Source organism: Eptatretus burgeri, chromosome 6 (genome assembly GCF_056783735.1).
Source record: "Eptatretus burgeri isolate ZD-2024b chromosome 6, Ebu_testis_v1, whole genome shotgun sequence".
NCBI lineage: Eukaryota > Metazoa > Chordata > Myxini > Myxiniformes > Myxinidae > Eptatretus > Eptatretus burgeri.
The window spans coordinates 41,848,962-41,874,642 of NC_140966.1; the positions used below are offsets into that span (position 1 = coordinate 41,848,962).

The 25,681-nt window shown below is 49.7% G+C and overlaps 1 protein-coding gene across 3 annotated transcripts in view; it reads left to right on the plus strand.

Moving 5' to 3' along the window:
- Positions 1 to 11,365: 11,365 nt before the first annotated feature.
- SLC35A3 (solute carrier family 35 member A3) overlaps positions 11,366 to 25,681 on the plus strand; it is a 95,553-nt gene continuing 81,237 nt past the window's right edge. For 2 of the 3 annotated variants that reach the window (XM_085884705.1, XM_085884706.1), the window contains exon 1: positions 11,621 to 11,773. Coding sequence is in view for 1 of the 3 variants with exons in the window: in XM_085884707.1 (XP_085740833.1) it covers positions 11,587 to 11,773 (187 nt within the window). In the remaining 2 variants the exon portion in view is untranslated. Of the gene's footprint in view, positions 11,774 to 25,681 lie in introns of all 3 variants that reach the window. The other variant, XM_085884707.1, reaches the window with a different exon arrangement.

Here is a 25,681-nt window from a genome sequence, read left to right on the forward strand (position 1 = left end):
CTCCTAAAAATTCAAAACACCTCACAAGAAAATGTGGGGACAGGATGACTGTACTGAAAAGGGTGAAGACTTGTAATACCCTCTGACTCCTGGGGGTGGCGCTACACGATACACATTTAAAAAGAATTTGCGTCCGACCCCCTCCCCTTCAAAGACCACCGGAAAAGACAAAAACACTCCTATACATTAAGTGGGATCATGCTGATCCTATGTAGCAAGTCTTGATGTCGTAATCAGCCCAGAACTAGGAGTTGCACAACAAACACGCACACACATACCGGTCCGTGAATCATATATAATTATTATATATATATGTATATATGTATATATATGTATATATGTATATATATATATATATATATATATATATATATATATATATATATATATATATATATATATATATATATATATATATATATATATATATTTTCCAGTATATACTGTATAGCCAAATCGAAAGATTTTTTTTGAAAGAGATATAGATCGATGTATACACGCACTGATGAGCCAAAATATTATGACCATCTGCCTAATATGCTGTTGGTCCTCCGTGTGCCACAAAAACAGTGCCAACCCACAGAGGCATGGACTCTACAAGACCCCTGAAGGTGTCCTGTGGTATCTGGCACCAGAACATTAGCAGCAGATCCTTAAAGTCCTGTAAGTTGCGAGGTGGAGCCACCAGGGATCGACTTGTTGGTCCAGCACATCCCACAGATGCTCAATCGGATTGAGATCTCGAGATTTTGGAGGCCAGGGCAACACCGTGAACACTTCATGTTCCTCAAACCATTGTCGAACAATGTGTGCAGTGTGGCAGGGCGCATTATCCTGCTGAAAGAGGCCACTGCCATCAGGGAATGCCATTGCAATGAAGGGGTGTACCTGGTCTGCAACGATGTTTAGGTAGGTGACATGTCAAATTGACGTCCACATGAATGGGTGGACCCAGGGTTTCCCAGCAGAACATTGCCCAGAGCATCACACTCCCTCCACCGGCTTGTCGTCTTCCCACAGTGCATCCTGGTGCCATCACTTCCCCAGGTAAATGGCGCACACGTACACGGCCATCCACATGATCTAAAAGAAAACGGGACTCATCGGACCAGGCAACCTTCTTCCACTGCTCCAAGATCCAGTTCCGACACTCGCATGCCCATTGTCGGCGCTTTCGACGGTGGACAGGGGTCATCGTCGGCACTCTGACTGGTCTGCGGTTACGCAGCCCCATACGCAGCAGGGTGCGATGCACTGTGGATTGTGACACACAGTGTGACCACTCGGCTTTTTTTCACAAGATCTTGGCTATTCGTTGTTCACCTTGGCGTCTTGGTTTTCTATAGGTTTTCTTGGCGTATAGGTTTTCTATTATCATCACTTTTCCAAAACCTTGTGAATTCTTGGCTTTTTTCATTGGCTCACCTGGGTATTTATGAAAATGAGGAGTGGTCACACTGGTGACACATTCCTCCCGTGACCACCATTAAAATTTTCTGTGACTTGTGCCACAGTAGACCTTCTGTCGGTTCGGACCAGATGGGATAGCCTTCGTTGTCCTCGTGCATCGATGAACCTTGGGCGCCCATCACCCTGTCGCCGGATTGTGGTTTGTCCCTCCTCGGCCCACTGTCGGTAGGTACTCACCACTGCTGACCGGGAGCACCCCACAAGCCTTGCCGTTTCAGAGATGCTCTGACCCAGGAATCTGGCCATAACAATTTGGCCCTTGTCAAAGTCGCTCAGGTCTTTACTCCTGCCCATTTCTCCTGCATCCAACACATCAACTTCAAGAACTAACTGTTAACTTGCTGCCTAATACCATCCCACCCCTTTGGCAGGTGTCATTGTAACAAGATAATCAATGTTATTCACTTGACCTGTCAGTGGTCATAATGTTTTGGCTCATCAGTGTGTATATCTTTCTAAAAATGCAATGTTTAGTGTTGTGAAGCCGATTAATCTTCTCTGGTGAGATTTGGTCTGTTTGGTATCACTCTATTTTCACGGAAAAATTCAAATTTCATCAAATGGTAAATGTGAAAATGCGGTAATTAGCATATGTGATGTCACTAACGGGTGACCCCCTTCCATGCTCATCAATTTTGAACCAAGGTTTCTCCTCTATCTTGAGAATTAACAAATCTATGGTCATTTTATGTTAATGAGGTGAATGCAGTAATTTTCGTGGGTTGCCATGGAAACCATCCTGTAAAAGCTACCTCCAATTCTGGCAACCACACAATCACTTTTTGGTTATCCCATGTAATAACCTTTAAACATAAGGGCAATACCTCTGGGCACTCATGGTAGTAGCTGGATAAGATAACCAGGGAATAACTGGTAGGCACGGATGACCCACAGAATATATTGTTACGGATTTGGAAGCCTTTTGCACACAAACAGCCAAAGTCCCCGCAGTTCAGTTATTTTGATAAGTATGTGTTTATAGTTAGGGTCCCGTCCTTCTATTCTGTCTAATGGGTTAATTTCATGTGTGCATTGTGGGTTTCTTTTATAGTCGGGTTTTTACATCTTCAATCATTCCCTTCACTACTTCGCACCATCGACGCCATTGCCCACGTGCGTTCGACCACGGACGTGAGCGGAGGTTTCCTCACCTCAGAGCTCTGACTCCGCCCATGAAAGGAGGGAATTCCACCCTGTCCAATCAGGGCAAAGATCACCTCAGGACTGACTCCACTCCAGCCAGATGGAGTGTTCGTCCCGACCAATAAGGGGAGGCCACTGATTGCCCGACAACCCCTCGTCCAATCCGGAGGTGAGTTACCTCAGAGCAGTTCCCTCGACCCGCAGGGGGGAGAAAGGATAAGAAAAGGTGGCGAGTTGTCGTAAAAAGAAGAGAGTAGAGTCGTCGTTGTCGTCTTTGCTCTTGGCCCTTTGGTCTGTCGTCGTCGTCTGTGGTCTTTCCAGTGGCTCCTCGTGGTGGTGGTGGTCGAGCAGCCAGGACCGTGGTGCTCGATCGTCGTTGGTGGCAGCCAGGATCGTAGGCTCGTGGATTCCGGGTTGTGGGTTTGAGTCCCACCGTGGTGGGTTGGAGTCGGTGTGATCGCTCAAGGCGGACGGGTACCTGGCCAGGCTCTGTCCCCCCAGCTGAACTATCCTCCTCGGCTGGAGGACCGAATAATGACCCGACGGGGTCCATTTCTTTTGGGTGTGTGTGTGTGTGTGTGTGTGGCGCCAGTCTGTTAAGTAGAATTGTATAAGTGTTTATTGCTCTTTGTACATTGCATTTTATTCGTGATTAAGTCCGCACTGTGTCTTATTATTGTAAATAAATATCTGTTCAATGTTCCAGTTCGTTGCTTGTCATATCTACCATTGACCCAGCATGGTGTGGGCTTGAGAAATATTGAGGCCGTTCGTGCCGTAAGTTGTCATTGGGACCGGCGCGGCTCTGGTAACTCCCGTTCGGTTACGCCGGACCCGAGTCGGTACATGCGACTCGGTTCGGACAGAGTCGGCCGAGGGTGTGGCTTCCCCGGTAGCTCGATGGCGTGAGTACTTCGGTAAATTGGAATAGACAAGTGGACCCTACCTCGCGCCATCGAAATATTGTAACCTTCAAGTAACCCGTCGACTCCAGAGTTATCCGGGGTGATGACCTTTTAATTCTGGTGTTCGGTGGGAGACGGCCCTATTCCTCCGTCTGGCGGTCATCCTAGCCACCGACCCCTGGCCCACAACAATATAATGCAGAAGAAAGTAAATACCTATGGATATATATATATATTTTTTTTTATGTCGTGAACGAACCTTGGTACATCACAGGTGATAAAGGTTGTGGTCAAGTTTCATATAAATTGTGTGTCGTTTTTGAGAAGAAAGCAAATACATATTTTGGGGGGCAACCCCCCCCCCCCATGTAGACCCCCTTAGACTAAATTTTTTTTTATAATTCCGTGAACAAACTTTGGTACGTCATGGGTGATGAAGGTTGTGGTCAAGTTTCATCGAAATTGTGTGTGTGTAGTTTCAGAGAAGAAGTTGCAAATACGGACGGACGACGTGCCATCCCATAAGCTCACATGAACTACGTTCCAGGTGAACGAAAAACCATGGCGTGTTTTGTTTTACCGGGAAAGGGGTGTTTGACATCATATGCCGATTCCATGCGTAAAATCGGTAATGAGATAAGATATCACGTAAATCGAAACCTATAGTGTTGTGGTACATTATTGGGTCCATAACTTGGTTCTCGTCGAAAAAAAAGGACAAGTCTTTGAGGTTGTGCCTTGACTCCAATAGGCTAAATACTGCTGTAAAACGTGAGCGTAACCGGATGCCAACCACCAATGATGTGATCAGCCAACTGGGAGGTAAAAAGACTTTCTCAATCTTTGACCAGAAAGATTCGTTCTGCCAGGTGGTGCTTGATTGGGACATTGTTTAGAAGTGTACTTTCAATGCCCCATTTGGGCGTTACTGTTTTAACAGAATGCCATTTTGCCTTTGTTCCGCAATTGAGGTGCTGCAGAATTGGAATGAGTGTACTTACGTTTGGAGATTTGAAGGTGTACACTTTATCGCTGACGATATGATCATCGCACTGATGAAGTTCAGCACGATGAGAGTGTGAGGAAACTCCTTGACCGGGCCACATCGAATGGAGTGAAATTTAACCATCAGAAGATCCAATGGAAGGTATCAGAGGTCGGGTTTATGGGACACGTTGTCTCTGCTGATGGCTGAAAGGCAGACCGGGAAAATATCCAAGCAATCGCGGATATGCCAACACCCACAAGCAAGGCAGAGTTACAGCGTGCACTGGGTGTGATCAACTACTTATCGCTTTTCATTCCTGACATCTCGGTTATCACAACCCCGCTTCGGCATTTGCTCAAGAAAGATTCACATTGGCCAAGGCAGCCAGAGCAGGCAATGGCATTCAATAAGCGAACACAAGCCATATTGTCTGCACCATTGCTGAAATTCTTTGACCTGTAAATACCATCTGTTGTGCAAGCTGATGCATCATCAACCGGGTTGGGAGCCCGTCTGCTGCAGGATGGCCGGCCGGTCGCATATGCTTCACGTTCACTGTCCGCTGCTGAAGAGAACTATGCCCAAATTGAGAAAGAGATGTTCGGGGTGATATTTGCCTTGGAGAAGTTTCACCACTATGTCTATGGATACAAGACTGAGGTGCAGACCGACCATCAACCTCTGGTGACAATTGTCAAGAAACCATTGTACAGAGAGAGCTTCACCAAGGCTTCAGTTGATGCTACTTCGACTTATGCGTTGTGACGTGTTTTTAAAATACGTTCCTGGGAAGCTTCTGTACATTCCAGACACTTTGTCAAGGGCACCGAGCGGCTCTGTCCTGATGTACGACACCATTTTTGAGGACATGCAGTTTAGGGTGCATCAGCTAATGACCCATCTGCAAGTCAGCCAGAGCAAGCTGGACCTGTTGCGTGGTGCCACTGCGGATGACAACGACTTACAAATACTGGCCGGCTACATTCTGAATAGCTGGCCAAGGCACCAGACCAACCTTCCCATGTCCATCAGACTTTTCTGGCATCTCAGGGATGAGCGACACATGGCAAATGACATGGTTTTTGTTGGTGAGTGTTTGGTAATTCCTGCCACACACTGGTCTGACATTCTGTGGCAAATACATGAAGGCCACTTTGGGCAAGAGAAATGTAAAGCCAGGGCACGCCAAGTGGTCTTTTGGAAAAGTATCAACTTGGATATAAAAAGTCTGGTTTCCAAGTGTTCATCATGTGCCAAGTTCAAACCAGCTGACATTAAAGAGCCACTTTTTCCACGTGATCTTCCCCTGGGGCCGAGGCAGAAAGTGGGAGTGGACATTTTCCACTTCACCAGAAATCATTTCCTCCTGATTGTGGATTATTTCTCCAAGTATCCTTCCTGAGGTCATAAGCATTTGTGGACTCACTGCAAAGCACGTCGTTGAAGCTCTGAGGTCCATGTTCGCCAGACATGGCATACATACCCAAGGAATTCAGGTCAGGTCAGGTATGGGAGCATGTGCCAGAACAGCGCGTCGCTGCGTCCACTTTCCGCCGGTACTCCAGGGGCCTCCGTCTGGCCATCCCCCAGGCAGATGCCAGGCCCATCCCCATCTCCTTGAGATGATGGTCAACCTGCTGTAACCATGAGGCACGTGGTCGGCCCACTGGCCTCCTCCACTCATGAGACTCCCTCGCTGAGAGAATCTGGTGAGCAGGATCAGCGTCAGGAAAACGAGCCACATGTCCATACAGCCGCAGCTGACGCTCACGGACTATGCAGGTAACAAATCTCATCCGAGTCTCTCTCAGCAACCGCTCGTTGGACACAAAATCCGACCAGCGATAGCCAAGGATTCTCCGAAGAGACCTGGTACCAAAGGAATTAAGTCTCCGTCTCAGATCCTTGGTCAAAGTCCAAGTCTCGCACCCATAGAGCAAGACTGGAAGTACCAAGGACCTGAAGACTCGGACTTTCGTCCTCCCGCACAGGTGGCAGCGCAGCCACACCCCATGATCCAGTGAATCCATGACTCCCCAGGCCCGACCCAGACGTCTATTGTGACCTCCGGCTCACAACCTGCGGAGACATGAATATCACCAAGGTAAGTGAATCTATCCACGACCTCAACATCCTCACCACAAACAGACACAGACAGGACAGCAGCATCCAAGATGTCACCGAAAGCCTGATCTTTGTTTTGACCCAAGAAATCCGTAATCCCAACGGCTCCGACTCCTCATTCAGCACCTCGAGGCCCCCAAGAGGATGTCTAAAGTCTCCGCAAAGATGACTGCATCATCTGCAAAATCAAGGTCCGAGATCTTGACATTGCCAACGATGCACCGCAACTTGATCTCCTCCGACATCCTCCCAAAAATCCAGTCCATACAAGTGCTGAAAAGTGTGGGGGCACACATCCCTGGACGAACTCCAGTAACAACTGGAAATAAGTCAGAGGCGGTACCACCACACTTCACAGCACTCTCAGTACCAGAGTAGAGTTCAGACATCAGATCGATCAGTTTGGTGGCACCCCACGAAGACCAAGAATCCTCCAGAGGACATCCCGATTCACTGAATCGAACGCTTTACAGAGATCAACATAGGCTGCAAGCAGCCCCTGCCGAAACTCTCGTCTGCGTTCGGTGAGTACACGAAGTGCAAGGATACGGTCAATCGTTGACCTCTTTGGTGTAAAGCCTGACTGCTCTGGACGCTGGTGCTCAAGCAGATGGTGGCGAACCCTATCAAGAATTATCCGAGCAAAGACCTTGCCCGGCACTGAGAGCAGCCTCACCCCTCGGTAGTTGTTGCAGTCTTGGCGATCACCCTTCCCTTTCCAGAGAGGGACAACAAGGCCCCTCTTCCAGTCAGTTGGGATGATGCCTGTGTTCCAGGCAGAGCACAAAAACTGCATGCAACGACACGAGTGCAGCATTTCCACCAGCCTTGAGAAGTTCAGCATGGATGCCGCAGATCCCTGGAGCTTTGCCCCGGCTTCAACTGGTTCACCGCAGCCCGTGTTTCCACAAGCGATGGTGGACCACAGTTGATTCGAGGGTCAGCAACAGGGATTGTAACACCCTTGACGTCCAACTCGACAGCTGGGGGATCAGCCTGGTACAACCGCTCGAAGTAACCGGCCCAGCGGGCCTTCACTTCAGACCTCTGTCAAGAGCCTACCACTCTCTGCTCGAACTGCAGTGCTCCGAGGGATGGGCTTGGATGAACGTAATGCGCGAATTCCTCTGTAAGCGGACGAGAATCACCTGTCCACAGGTGATGCTCTACCCCCTCACAGATTCCTCGCACATAGGCCTCCTTGTCCACCCTCAGTGCACGTACAGTTTTACGCCTCAGCTCCCTGAACAGCTCAGCTCTGCCATTCAGCCTGGCCCTGCGACTCTGGTCAATGGTATCCAGTGTCCCTTGAGAGACAAAATTCTTCTTTTGCCCTGCGGTGAACTCCAAGGCATCCACCGGCAACATCAAGGACGGTGGTCTTGAAGGTGTTCCACAACTCTTCAGGACCCCCAAAGCACCCAGACCCCCAAGTGTCCACTCAGCCTGTTCGCAAACTCCTCAGCTACTCTCTCATCCCTGAGCTTGGCAACATCCAGCCTAGGCTGGGATGGTACCATTCTCCAGGATTTAAGGTGCAGCTTTAGAGTTGCTACAACAAGCCTGTGGTCAGTATTGAGGAACTGAGCACTCCGGTAGACCCTGCAGTTCTGGATCATCCTCCAGCGACCGTCAATGAGGACATGGTCAATCTCCTTTGCCACACCGCCAGCGTTGGAATACCAAGTCCAGCGATGAGCTTGTGGGCGCTGAAACCATGAACCAGCCACCCTAAGTCCATGACTTCTTGCAAAGTCAAGGAACTTAGTGCTATTCTGGTTCATAGTTCCTGACCCATGGGGACCAACACACACCTCATAACCATCCCTATCAGTTCCAGTCGATGCATTGAAATGCCCCAAGACTAGAAGTGTATCTCGTCTGGGGCACTGATCAACCACAGACTCGAGTGTGGCGTAGAATGTGTCCTTCACGGTAACATCACTCGCCTCAGTCGGAGCATAAATAGAGACCAGGGAAATGACACCTAAGGAGTGACGAATCCTTAATCTCATAATACGCTCGTTGACTGTGTTACCTCAATTATCATTGGGGTCAGCTTATTGGACACAGCTACAGCAACTCCTTGGGTATGGTAACCATCAGAGCGACCAGACCAATAGTAGGTGTAACCACCCACCATTATCTCGCCGCAATCCGGTCTCCGAACCTCAGAGAGAGCTGCAACCCCGATGTCCAAACGCTTGAGCTCAGATGATAACAGAGACAGGTGATCATCCTCTCTTAGGGATAGGACATTCCAGGCACCCACCCGAAGGGACCGCCTCAGGTTAACCCAAGGAGACCGCCGTCTGGTGGACGACACCTCAGCACCACTCCGACACACTCTCCCGCAATCTGACCCAGGGATGTTACCCCGTGGTTTCCCTCCTATCAAAGATTGGGGGTCCCGAAGGCTTTGCCCCAATCCCATCATCCGGTGAGCTGCCCTGCGAAGGGAAGCTGCACAGGAGGTACTCCCACGGAGTGGGTTTTCAGATTTTTTTGCGTTTTTGCGTTTTGCGGAATGAAGCGTTTTACGGTGGCTGGAGTGCAAATCCTGCCACCAACCTCCTAATAAGAAGTAGGAATTATTTACGGACAACATGCCATTTGCCAGTCCTGAGCTCAGGAAATTCACCCAGGAATGGGGGTTCAAGGTTACGACCTCCAGCCCGACATCTCCTCAATCTAATGAACAATCTGAGCGTGCAGTACAGACGATCAAGCAGGGGTTCAGAAAAGCCGCCAAGGGTGGCTACGATACCCATTTGATGTTACTATCACATTGGAACACACCATTGGCAGGTCTTCCACACTCTCCAGCACAGCTGCTCATGAGCAGGAGGCTCAGAGATCAACTGCCATGTCGTGACCGGGTTAGGGAACCACAAGTTCCAGTTGATGTTCAGCGTTTGTGGGTGCAGCAACAGTAACGTGCTAAACATTTCTATGACTGGGATGCTAAAGAGCTAATGCCATTAGTACCAGAGGACAGCGTTCGTGTACAGCGTAACAAGAACTGGGAACCAGCAGTCATTACGGCTAAACACCAAACACCACCTTACTACGTCATCACCACTCCAGAGAGGCATGTGTACCGGCCAAACCGGAAGCATCACCGCAGCATGGATGAGGCTCCTTCGCCTGATGCGACCACCGCTGGAGGAATTTCAACAAGAGGAGACTGTCTTGCTATCCGAGTCTTTTCCGCCAAAAACGCAGCAGCACACCCCAATGCACTGTACTCCACTACACACTCCAATGCACTGTACTTCACCACACACTCCAATGCACAGTATATACCACACACTCCAATGCACTGTACTTCACCACACTCTCCAATGCACTGTACTTCACCACACTCTCCAATGCACTGTACTCCACTACACACTCCAATGCACTGTACTTCACCACACACTCCAACGCACAGTATATACCACACACTCCAATGCACTGTACTTCACCACACTCTCCAATGCACTGTACTTCACCACACACTCCAATGCACTGTACTTCACCACACACTCCAATGCACTGTACTTCACCACACTCTCCAATGCACTGTACTTCACCACACACTCCAATGCACTGTACTTCACCAAACTCTCCAATGCATTGTACCTCACCACACCCCCAACACACTGTACTTCACACACACCCCAACACACTGTACTTCACCACACACCCCAACACACTGTACTTCACCACACACCCCAACACACTGTACTTCACCACACACCCCAACACACTGTCCTTTACCACACACTCCAACACACTGTACTTCACCACACACCCAACACACTGTACTTCACGACACACCCCAACACACTGTACTTCACTAAACACCCCCAACACACTGTACTTCACAACACACTGTACTCCACTGCACACCCAAAACACTGTAATTCACCACACACCCCAACACACTGTACTTCACCACACACCCCAACACACTGTACTTCACCACACAGCCGACGCTCTTCTCGCATCACTGGACGTCCAAGTAGTTTGAAAGACTATGTGATGATTGATGATTTCCAGATTGAATTTCGATGCTGATGTTTTGTTTGTTGTAGTTTTCATGCTTCTGGGGTTGTTTCCATTTCAATGGTGATTCATATGATGTGCATTGGAGGGTAAGGAGGTTGTGGATGTTGCAAGTCGATCGTGCGATCTGACATTACCGGAACTCAACGTCATTTCCGTTCTGTGATTATATTTATTAATAAAGGCGTTCCTTTGATTTGTTCATTACATGCGGTGTCCAAAATAGAATTCAAAGGCTCGAGTGGTGGTGGTGGTGGTGTGGTTTGTATGTTGTTGTTTTTTAATGTTACATCTCGGATCGACAGGTTGTATAAATTCGAGAAATTGTTTGTTTAAGAGTTGATGTCTAATTATGTGCCGAGATAAGATTGAAAACCAACAAACTTCTTCACACATCTCATCAGGTCATCAGAGTCCTCGGTGAGACGGAGCAAGGCAGGTGGTGTTCTTTCAGTGCATTCTGGGGGGAGGGGGGGGGAGAGTGTTCCATCACCAATCACCAATCACCATGTTCAGACGACCATTCATGATCAACCGTTTCGTTGGAGCGTTTTCCTGAAGGCTTAAGCTACTTGACGAGCGCTATAGAAGCTGCTTGCTAAAGGAACACGCTGCTGACGTCAGCAACGTTTTGTCAATGTCAAAAAAAAAAGTTCAACACGTGGGACATCGCACGTGGTACAGTACAGTACAGTACACGACAAAGCGTGGTCGCCGATGCGCTGTGAATATAATTATATAATGGCTTAATCTGCAGCAAACTAACCAGTTAATTTCTAACAACGTCTTGTTTTCCCGCGAGTCAGACGAAGCTGTTTGTTGTCCACTCGAGTGACGTGTCTATCTTTTAATTAAAAGAACGAATTTTCGTTTAATAAGAAGAACAGGAAGAAGAGGCACAAGCTGATGTGGAAACGTATCAGTGACGGCACTTCCGGAAACAACGTGGACTCTGTGGAAACGTCATTCATTGAACTTGGTGATCAAACCTTGCGGAAACGACTCTTCTTCATCCGCACAACAAGCCGCCGTCTGGTGACGACGTGGAACAACATCACAACTTCCTGTCCAAGCACTTGCTTCAGCACCGCAGGTACTGATCGCGCACCGCCGAGGACGTTCGATGTCCGACCGCAGAGAAAATACTCTTCCTTGTAAAACGTTCCGGACCTGACTGGAACCGGTTTTAAAAACCACTCGGACATTTCAATAACACGTCCACTTACTTACCTGTGTCTTGTGCGGACATTGAAGTTGGTGGTGCATGTTATGAAACCCTATTTCTTGCGAGTGTGTGTGTGGAAATGTTTATGTGTGTGATTGTGATGTCACACACACACACACACACACACACACACACCGTGATGTCACACACACACACACGTCATGATGTCACACACACACACACACACCGTGATGTCACACAGACGCACGTCATGATGTCACACAGACACACACACACACACGTCGTGATGTCACACAGACACACACACACACGTCGTGATGTCACACAGACACACACACACACGTCGTGATGTCACACAGACACACACACACACGTCGTGATGTCACACAGACACACACACACACGTCGTGATGTCACACAGACACACACACACACACACACGTCGTGATGTCTCACACACACACACACACTTCGTGATGTCACACAGACACACACACACGTCGTGATGTCACACAGACACACACACACACGTCGTGATGTCACACAGACACACACACACACACAAACGTCGTGATGTCACACAGACACACACACACACACACACGTCGTGATGTCTCACACACACACACTTCGTGATGTCACACACACACACACGGCGTGATGTCTCACACACAAACACACACACGTCGTGATGTCTCACACACACACACACACGTCGTGATGTCTCACACACACACACACACGTCGTGATGTCTCACACACACACACACACTTCGTGATGTCTCACACACACACACACACACACACACACACGTCGTGATGTCTCACACACACACACACACACACTTCGTGATGTCTCACACACACACACATGTCGTGATGTCTCACACACACACACACATGTCGTGATGTCTCACACACACACACACACACACACACGTCGTGATGTCACACACACACACACACGTCGTGATGTCACACACACACACACATGTCGTGATGTCACACACAGACACACATGTCGTGATGTCACACACACACACACACGTCGTGATGTCACACACACACACACACACACGAGTCGTGATGTCACACACACACACACACACACACACACACGAGTCGTGATGTCACACACACACACGAGTCGTGATGTCACACACACACACACACACGAGTCGTGATGTCACACACACACACACACGCACGCGAGTCGTGATGTCACACACACACACACACACACACACGAGTCGTAATGTCACACACATACACACACGAGTCGTGATGTCACACACACACACACACACACGAGTCGTGATGTCACACACACACACACACACACACACACACACCAACGAGTTGTGATCACACACACACACACACACCGAGTTGTGCTCACACACACACACACACCGAGTTGTGATCACACACACACACACACACACCAGCGAGTTGTGATCACACACACACACACACCAACGAGTTGTGATCACACACACACACCACACACACCAACGAGTTGTGATCACACACACACCAATGAGTGATCACACACACACACACACACCAACGAGTTGTGATCACACACACACACACACACCAACGAGTTGTGATCACACACACACACACACACCAACGAGTTGTGATCACACACACACCAACGAGTTGTGATCACACACACACACACACACACCGAGTTGTGATCACACACACACACACACACACCAACGAGTTGTGATCACACACACACACACACACACCAACGAATTGTGATCACACACACACACACACACCAACGAGTTGTGATCACACACACACACACACACACACACACACACACACGCCAACGAGTTGTGATCACACACCCACACACACACACACCAACGAGTTGTGATCACTCACACACACACACACACACACACCAACGAGTTGTGATCACACACACACACACACACCAACGAGTTGTGATCACACACACACACACCAACGAGTTGTGATCACACACACACACACACACGAGTCGTGATGTCACACACACACACACACACACACACGAGGCGTGATGTCACACACACACACACACACACACGAGTCGTGATGTCACACACACACACACACACACACACACGAGTCGTGATGTCACACACACACACACACACACACGAGTCGTGATGTCACACACACACACACACACACGAGTCGTGATGTCACACACACACACACACACACACACGAGTCGTGATGTCACACACACACACATACACACACACACGAGTCGTGATGTCACACACACACATACACACACACATGAGTCGTGATGTCACACACACACACACACACACGAGTCGAGATGTCACACACACACACGAGTCGTGATGTCACACACACACACACACACACACACACGAGTCGTGATGTCACACACACACACACACGAATCGTGATGTCACACACACACACACACACACACACGAGTCGTGGTGTCACACACACACACACACACACACACGAGTCGTGATGTCACACACACACACACGAGTCGTGATTTCATACACACACACACACACGAGTTCTGATGTCACACACACATACACACACGAGTCGTGATGTCACACACACACACACACACACACACACACGAGTCGTGATGTCACACACACACACACGAGTCGTGATGTCACACACACACACACACACGAGTCGTGATGTCACACACACACACACACACGAGTCGTGATGTCACACACACACACACACGAGTCGTGATGTCACACACACACACACGAGTCGTGATGTCACACACACACACACACACACACGAGTCGTGATGTCACACACACACACACACACGAGTCGTGATGTCACACACACACACACACACACACGAGTCGTGACGTCACACACACACACACACACACGAGTCGTGATGTCACACACACACACACACACACACGAGTTGTGATCACACACACACACACACACACACACGAGTCGTGATGTCACACACACACACACACGAGTCGTGATGTCACACACACACACACACACACAAACACACGAGTCGTGATGTCACACACACACACACGAGTCGTGATGTCACACACACACACGCGTCGTGATGTCACACACACACACACACACACGAGAGGTAATGTCACACACACACACACACACACACGAGTCGTGATGTCACACACACACACACACACACACGAGTCGTGATGTCACACACACACACACACACACACACACACACGAGTCGTGATGTCACACACACACACACACACACACACAGTCGTGATGTCACACACACACACACACACACACACAGTCGTGATGTCACACACACACACACACACACGAGTCGTGATGTCACACACACACACACACACGAGTCGTGATGTCACACACACACACACACACACACGAGTCGTGATGTCACACACACACACACACACACGAGTCGTGATGTCACACACACACGAGTCGTGATGTCACACACACACACGAGTCGTGATGTCACACACACACACACACACACGAGTCGTGATGTCACACACACACACACACACACACACACACACACGAGTCGTGATGTCACACACACACACACACACACACACACGAGTCGTGATGTCACACACACTCACACACACACGAGTCGTGATGTCACACACACACACACACACGAGTCGTGATGTCACACACACACACACACACGAGTCGTGATGTCACACACACACACACACACACACGAGTCGTGATGTCACACACACACACACACGCGAGTCGTGATGTCACACACACACACACACGAGTCGTGATGTCACACACACACACACACACGAGTTGTGATGTCACACACACACACACGAGTTGCGATGTCACACACACACACACGAGTCGTGATGTCACACACACACACACACACACGAGTTGTGATGTCACACACACACACACGAGTTGTGATGTCACACACACACACACACGAGTCGTGATGTCACACACACACACACACACACGAGTCGTAATGTCACACACACACGAGTCGTAATGTCACACACACACACACACACGAGTCGTGATGTCACACACACACACACACACACACACACGAGTCGTGATGTCACACACACACACACGAGTCGTGATGTCACACACACACACACACACACGAGTCGTGATGTCACACACACACACACACACACGAGTCGTGATGTCACACACACACACACACACACACACACGAGTCGTGATTTCACACACACACACACACACACACACGAGTCGTGATGTCACACACACACACACACACACGAGTCGTGATGTCACACACACACACACACACACACACACACGAGTCGTGATGTCACACACACACACACACACACACGAGTCGTGATGTCACACACACACACACACACACGAGGCGTGATGTCACCCACACACACACACACACGAGTCGTGATGTCACACACACACACACACACGAGTTCTGATGTCACACACACATACACACACACACACACGAGTCGTGATGTCACACACACACACACACACACACGCGTCGTGATGTCACACACACACACACACACGAGGCGTGATGTCACACACACACACACACACGAGTCGTGATGTCACACACACACACACACACACACGAGTCGTGATGTCACACACACACACGAGTCGTGATGAAACACACACACACAAACACACACACGAGTCGTGATGTCACACACACACACACACACACACACGAGTCGTGATGTCACACACACACACACACACACACACACACACGAGTCATGATCTCACACACAAACACACACACGAGTCGTGATGTCACACACACACACACACACACGAATCGTGATGTCACACACACACACGAGTCGTGATGTCACACACACACACACACACACACACACGAGTCGTAATGTCACACACACACACACACACACACACACGAGTCGTGATGTCACACACACACACACACACACACACACGAGTCGTGATGTCACACACACACACACACACACACGAGTCGTGATGTCACACACACACACACACAGACACGAGTCGTGATGTCACACACACACAGACACGAGGCGTGATGTCACACACACACACACGAGTCGTGATGTCACACACGCACACCCTCACGAATCGTGATCTCACACACACACACACACGTGGTGTGATGTCACACACACACACACACGAGTCGTGATATCACACACACGCACACACACACACACACACACGAGTCGTGATGTCACACACACACACACACACACCAGTCGCGATCTCACACACACACACACACACACACGAGTCGTGATGTCACACACACACACACACACACGAGTCGGGATGTCACACACACACACACACACGAGTCGTGATGTCACACACACACACACACACACGAGTCGTGTTGTCACACACACACACACACGAGTTCTGTTGTCACACACACATACACACACACACACACACGAGTCGTGATGTCACACACACACACACACACACACAGTCGTGATGTCACACACACACACACACACACGCACGAGTCGTGATGTCACACACACACACAGACACACACGAGTCGTGATGTCTCACACACACACACACACACACACACGAGTCGTGATGTCACACACACACAGACACACACAGTCGAGTCGTGATGTCACACACACACACACACGAGTCGTGATGTCACACACACACACACGAGTCGTGATGTCACACACACACACACACACACACACGAGTCGTGATGTCACACACACACACACACACGAGTCGTGATGTCACACACACACACACACACACGAGTCGTGATGTCACACACACACACACGAGTCGTGATGTCACACACACACACACACAGAGTCGTGATGTCACACACACACACACACGAGTCGTGATGTCACACACACACACACACACACAGTCGTGATGTCACACACACACACACACGAGTCGTGATGTCACACACACACACACAGAGTCGTGATGTCACACACACACACACACACACACACGAGTCGTGATGTCACACACACACACACACACACACACACACACACACACACACACACACACACACACACACACACACACACACACACACACACACACACGAGTCGTGATGTCACACACACACACACACACACGAGTCGTGATGTCACACACACACACACACACACACGAGTCGTGATGTCACACACACACACACGAGTTCTGATGTCACACACACATACACACACACACACGAGTCGTGATGTCACACACACACACGAGTCGTGATGTCACACACACACACACGAGTCGTGATGTCACACACACACACACGAGTCGTGATGAAACACACACACACAAACACACACACACACACGAGTCGTGATGTCACACACACACACACACACGAGTTCTGATGTCACACACACACGCACACCCGAGTTCTGATGTCACACACACACACACACACGAGTCGTGATGTCACACACACACTCACACACACGAGTCGTGATGTCACACACACACACACACACGAGTCGTGATGTCACACACAGACACACACACACGAGTCGTGATGTCACACACACACACACACACACACACACACACGAGTCGTGATGTCACACACACACACACGAGTCGTGATGTCACACACACACACACACACGAGTCGTGATGTCACACACACACACACATGAGTCGTGATGTCACACACACACACACACACACACACGAGTTCTGATGTCACACACACATACACACACGAGTCGTGATGTCACACACACACACACACACACGAGTCGTGATGTCACACACACACACACACACACGAGTCGTGATGTCACACACACACACACACACACACGAGTCGTGATGTCACACACACACACACACGAGTCGTGATGTCACACACACACACACACACACACACGAGTCGTGATGTCACACACACACACACACACACACGAGTCGTGATGTCACACACACACACACACACACACACGAGTCGTGATGTCACACACACACACACACACACGAGTCGTGATGTCACACACACACACACACACACGAGTCGTGATGTCACACACACACACACACACACGAGTCGTGATGTCACACACACACACACACACACACGAGTCGTGATGTCACACACACACACACACACGAGTCGTGATGTCACACAAACACACACACACACGAGTCGTGATGTCACACACACACACACACACACGAGTCGTGATGTCACACACACACACACGAGTTCTGATGTCACACACACATACACACACACTCACACACGAGTCGTGATGTCACACACACACACACACGAGTCGTGATGTCACACACACACACACACGAGTCGTGATGTCACACACGCACACAAACACACACACACACACACGAGTCGTGATGTCACACACACACACACACACACACACACGAGTCGTGATGTCACACACACACACACACACAGAGTCGTGATGTCACACACACACACACACACACGAGTCGTGATGTCACACACACACACACACACACACACACGAGTCGTGATGTCACACAAACACACACACACACACACACGAGTCGTGATGTCACACAAACACACACACACGAGTCGTGATGTCACACAAACACACACACGAGTCGTGATGTCACACAAACACACACACACGAGTCGTGATGTCACACAAACACACACACACACGAGTCGTGATGTCACACACACACACACACACGAGTCGTGATGTCACACACACACACACACACACACGAGTCGTGATGTCACACACACACACACACACACGAGTCGTGATGTCACACACACACACACACACACGAGTCGTGATGTCACACACACACACACACACACGAGTCGTGATGTCACACACACACACACACACACGAGTCGTGATGTCACACACACACACACACACACGAGTCGTGATGTCACACACACACACACACACGCACGAGTCGTGATGTGACACAAACACACACACACGAGTCGTGATGTCACACACACACACACACACACGAGTCGTGATGTCACACACACACACACACACGAGTCGTGATGAAACACACGCACACAAACACACACACGAGTCGTGATGGCACACACACACACACACACACGCGTCGTGATGTCACACACACACACACACACACACACACGAGTCGTGATGTCACACACACACACACACACACACACACACACACGAGTCGTGATGTCACACACACACACACACGAGTCGTGATGTCACACACACACACACACACACACGAGTCGTGATGTCACACACACACACACACACGAGTCGTGATGTCACACACACACACACACACACACGAGTCGTGATGTCACACACACACACACACACACACACACGAGTCGTGATGTCACACACACACACACACGAGTTCTGATGTCACACACACATACACACACACTCACACACGAGTCGTGATGTCACACACACACACGAGTCGTGATGTCACACACACACACACACACACGAGTCGTGATGTCACACACACACACACACACACGAGTCGTGATGTCACACACACACACACACACGAGTCGTGATGTCACACACACACACACACACACACACACACACACACACGAGTCGTGATGTCACACAAACACACACACACGAGTCGTGATGTCACACACACACACACACACACGAGTCGTGATGTCACACACACACACACACACACGAGTCGTGATGTCACACACAAACACACACACGAGTCGTGATGTCACACACACACACGAGTCGTAATGTCACACACACACACACACATGAGTCGTAATGTCACACACACACACACACACACACACATGAGTCGTAATGTCACACACACACACACGAGTCGTAATGTCACACACACACACGAGTCGTAATGTCACACACACACACGAGTCGTAATGTCACACACACGCACACGAGTCGTAATGTCACACACATATACACACACACACACGTGTCGTAATGTCACAGACACACACACACACACACACACACGTGTCGTGATCTCTCACACTCACACACACGTCATGATCACCCACACACACGTCGTGATGTCACACACACAGTCGTGATGTCACACACACAGTCGTGATGTCACACACGAGTTGTGATCACACACACACACACACACACACACACACACACACACGAGTCGTGATGTCACACACACACACACGAGTCGTGATGTCACACACACACACACACACACGAGTCGTGATGTCACACACACACACACACACGAGTTGTGATGTCACACACACACACACGAGTCGTGATGTCACACACACACACACACGAGTCGTAATGTCACACACACACACACGAGTCGTAATGTCACACACACACACACACACGAGTCGTAATGTCACACACACACACACGAGTCGTAATGTCACACACACGAGTCGTAATGTCACACACATACACACACACACACGTGTCGTAATGTCACACACACACACACGTGTCGTGATCTCTCTCACACACACACACACACACACACACACACACACACACACACGTGTCATGATCTCTCACACTCACACACACGTCATGATCACCCACACACACGTCGTGATGTCACACACACGTCGTGATGTCACACACAAAGTCGTGATGTCACACACACAGTCGTGATGTCACACACACACACACACACACACACACACACACACGAGTCGTGATGTCACACACACACACACGAGTCGTGATCTCACACACACACACACACGAGTCGTGATGTCACACACACACACACGAGTTGTGATGTCACACACACACACACACACACGAGTCGTGATGTCACACACACACACACACGAGTCGTGATGTCACACACACACACACGTGTCGTGATCTCTCACACACACACACACGTAATGATCACACACACACAGTCGTGATGTCACACACGAGTTGTGATCACACACACACACACACCAACGAGTTGTGATCACATACACACACCAACGAGTTGTGATCACATACACACACCAACGAGTTGTGATCACACACACACACCAACGAGTTGTGATCACACACACACACCAACGAGTTGTGATCACACACACACACACACACACACACACACACACACACACACACACGAGTCGTGATGTCACACACACACACCAACGAGTTGTGATCACACACACACACACACACACACACCAACGAGTTGTGATCACACACACACACACACACACCAACGAGTTGTGATCACACACACACACACACACCAACGAGTTGTGATCACACACACACACACACACACGAGTTGTGATCACACACACACACACACGAGTTGTGATCACACACACACACACACACACCGACGAGTGGCGAGCACACACACACACACACACACACACCAACGAGGTGTGATCACACACACACACACACCAACGGGTTGTGATCACACACACACACACACCAACGAGTTGTGATCACACACACACACACACCCACGAGTTGTGATCACACACACACACGCCAACGAGTTGTGATCACACACACACACACACACAACGAGCTGTGATCACACACACACACACACACACACACACCAACGAGTTGTGATCACACACACACACACACACCAACGAGTTGTGATCACACACACACACACACACACCAACGAGTTGTGATCACACACACACACACACACCAACGAGTTGTGATCACACACACACACACACCAACGAGTTGTGATCACACACACACACACCAACGAGTTGTGATCACACACACACACACACACCAACGAGTTGTGATCACACACACACACACACACCAACGAGGTGTGATCACACACACACACACACACCAACGAGTTGTGAGCACACACACACACACACACCAACGAGTTGTGATCACACACACACACACACACCAACGAGTTGTGATCACACACACACACACACACCAACGAGTTGTGATCACACACATGCACACACACCAACGAGTTGTGATCACACACACACACACACACACCAACGAGTTGTGATCACACACACACACACACACCAACCAGTTGTGATCACACTCACTCACACACCAACGAGTTGTGATCACACACACACACGCACAGCAACGAGTTGTGATCACACACACACACACACCAACGAGTTGTGATCACACACACACACACACCAACGAGTTGTGATCACACACACACACACACACACCAACGAGTTGTGATCACACACACACACACACACCGAGGTGTGATCACACACACACACACACACCAACGACTTGTGATCTCACACACACACACACACACAACGAGTTGTGATCACACACACACACACACCAACGAGTTGTGATCACACACACACACACACCAACGAGTTGTGATCACACACACACACACACACACACACGAGTCGTGATGTCACACACACACACACACACGAGTCGTGATGTCACACACACACACACACACACACACACACACACACACACACACACACACACACACACGAGTCGTGATGTCACACACACACACACACACGAGTCGTGATGTCACACACACACACACACACACGAGTTCTGATGTCACACACACATACACACACACACGAGTCGTGATGTCACACACACACACGAGTCGGGAGGTCACACACACACACACGAGTCGTGATGTCACACACACACACACACACACACCCAAGTCGTGATGTCACACACACACACACACACACACACGCGGGGCGTGATGTCACACACACACACACACACACGAGTCGTGATGTCACACACACACACACACACGAGTCGTGATGTCACACACACACACACACACGAGTCGTGATGTCACACACACACACACACACACACACGAGTCGTGATGTCACACACACACACACACACGAGTCGTGATGTCACACACACACACACACACACACACACACACACGAGGCGTGATGTCACACACACACACACACACGAGTCGTGATGTCACACACACACACACACACACACGAGTCGTGATGAAACACACACACACAAACACACACACACACACGAGTCGTGATGTCACACACACACACACACACACACACGAGTTCTGATGTCACACACACATACACACACGAGTCGTGATGTCACACACCCACACACACACGAGTCGGGATGTCACACACACACACACACACGAGGCGTGATGTCACACCCACACACACACGAGTGGTGATGTCACACACACACACACACGAGTCGTGATGTCACACACACACACACACACACACGAGTCGTGATGTCACACACACGCACACACACACACACGAGTCGTGATGTCACACACACACACACACACACACACACGTGATGTCACACACACACACACACACACACCAGTCGTGATGTCACACACACACACACACGAGTCGTGATGTCACACACACACACACACGAGTCGTGATGTCACACACACACACACACACACGAGTCGTGATGTCACACACACACACACGAGTCGTGATGTCACACACACACACACACACACACGAGTCGTGATGTCACACACACACACACACGAGTCGTGATGTCACACACACACACACACACGAGTCATGATGTCACACACACACACACACGAGTCGTGATGTCACACACACACACACACACACACACGAGTCGTGATGTCACACACACACACACACGAGTCGTGATGTCACACACACACACACACACACACGAGTCGTGATGTCACACACACACACACACGAGTCGTGATGTCACACACACACACACACACGAGTCGTGATGTCACACACACACACACGAGTCGTGATGTCACACACACACACACACACGAGTCGTGATGTCACACACACACACACACACGAGTCGTGATGTCACACACACACACACACGAGTCGTGATGTCACACACACACACACACGAGTCGTGATGTCACACACACACACACACACACGAGTCGTGATGTCACACACACACACACACACACACACGAGTCGTGATGTCACACACACACACACACACGAGTCGTGATGTCACACACACACACACACACGAGTCGTGATGTCACACACACACACACACACACGAGTCGTGATGTCACACACACACACACACACACGAGTCGTGATGTCACACACACACACACACACACACACCCACGAGTGGTGACGTCACACACACACACGCACACGCACACGAGGCGTGATGTCACACACACACACACACACACACCCGCGAGTGGTGATGTCACACACGCGCACACGAGTCGTGATGTCACACACACACACACACACACACACGAGTCGTGATGTCACACACACACACACGAGTCGTGATGACACACACACACACACGAGTCGTGATGTCACACACACACACACATGAGTTGTGATGTCACACACACACACACACACGAGTCGTGATCACACACACACACACACACACACACGAGTCGTGATGTCACACACACACACACACACACACACACGAGTCGTGATGTCACACACACACACACGAGTCGTGATGTCACACACACACACGAGTCGTGATGTCACACACACACACACGAGTCATGATGTCACACACACACGCGAGTCGTGATGACACACACACACACACGAGTCGTGATGTCACACACACACACACACACACACGAGTCGTGATGTCACACACACACACACACACACACACACGAGTCGTGATGTCACACACACACACACACACACGAGTCGTGATGTCACACACACACACA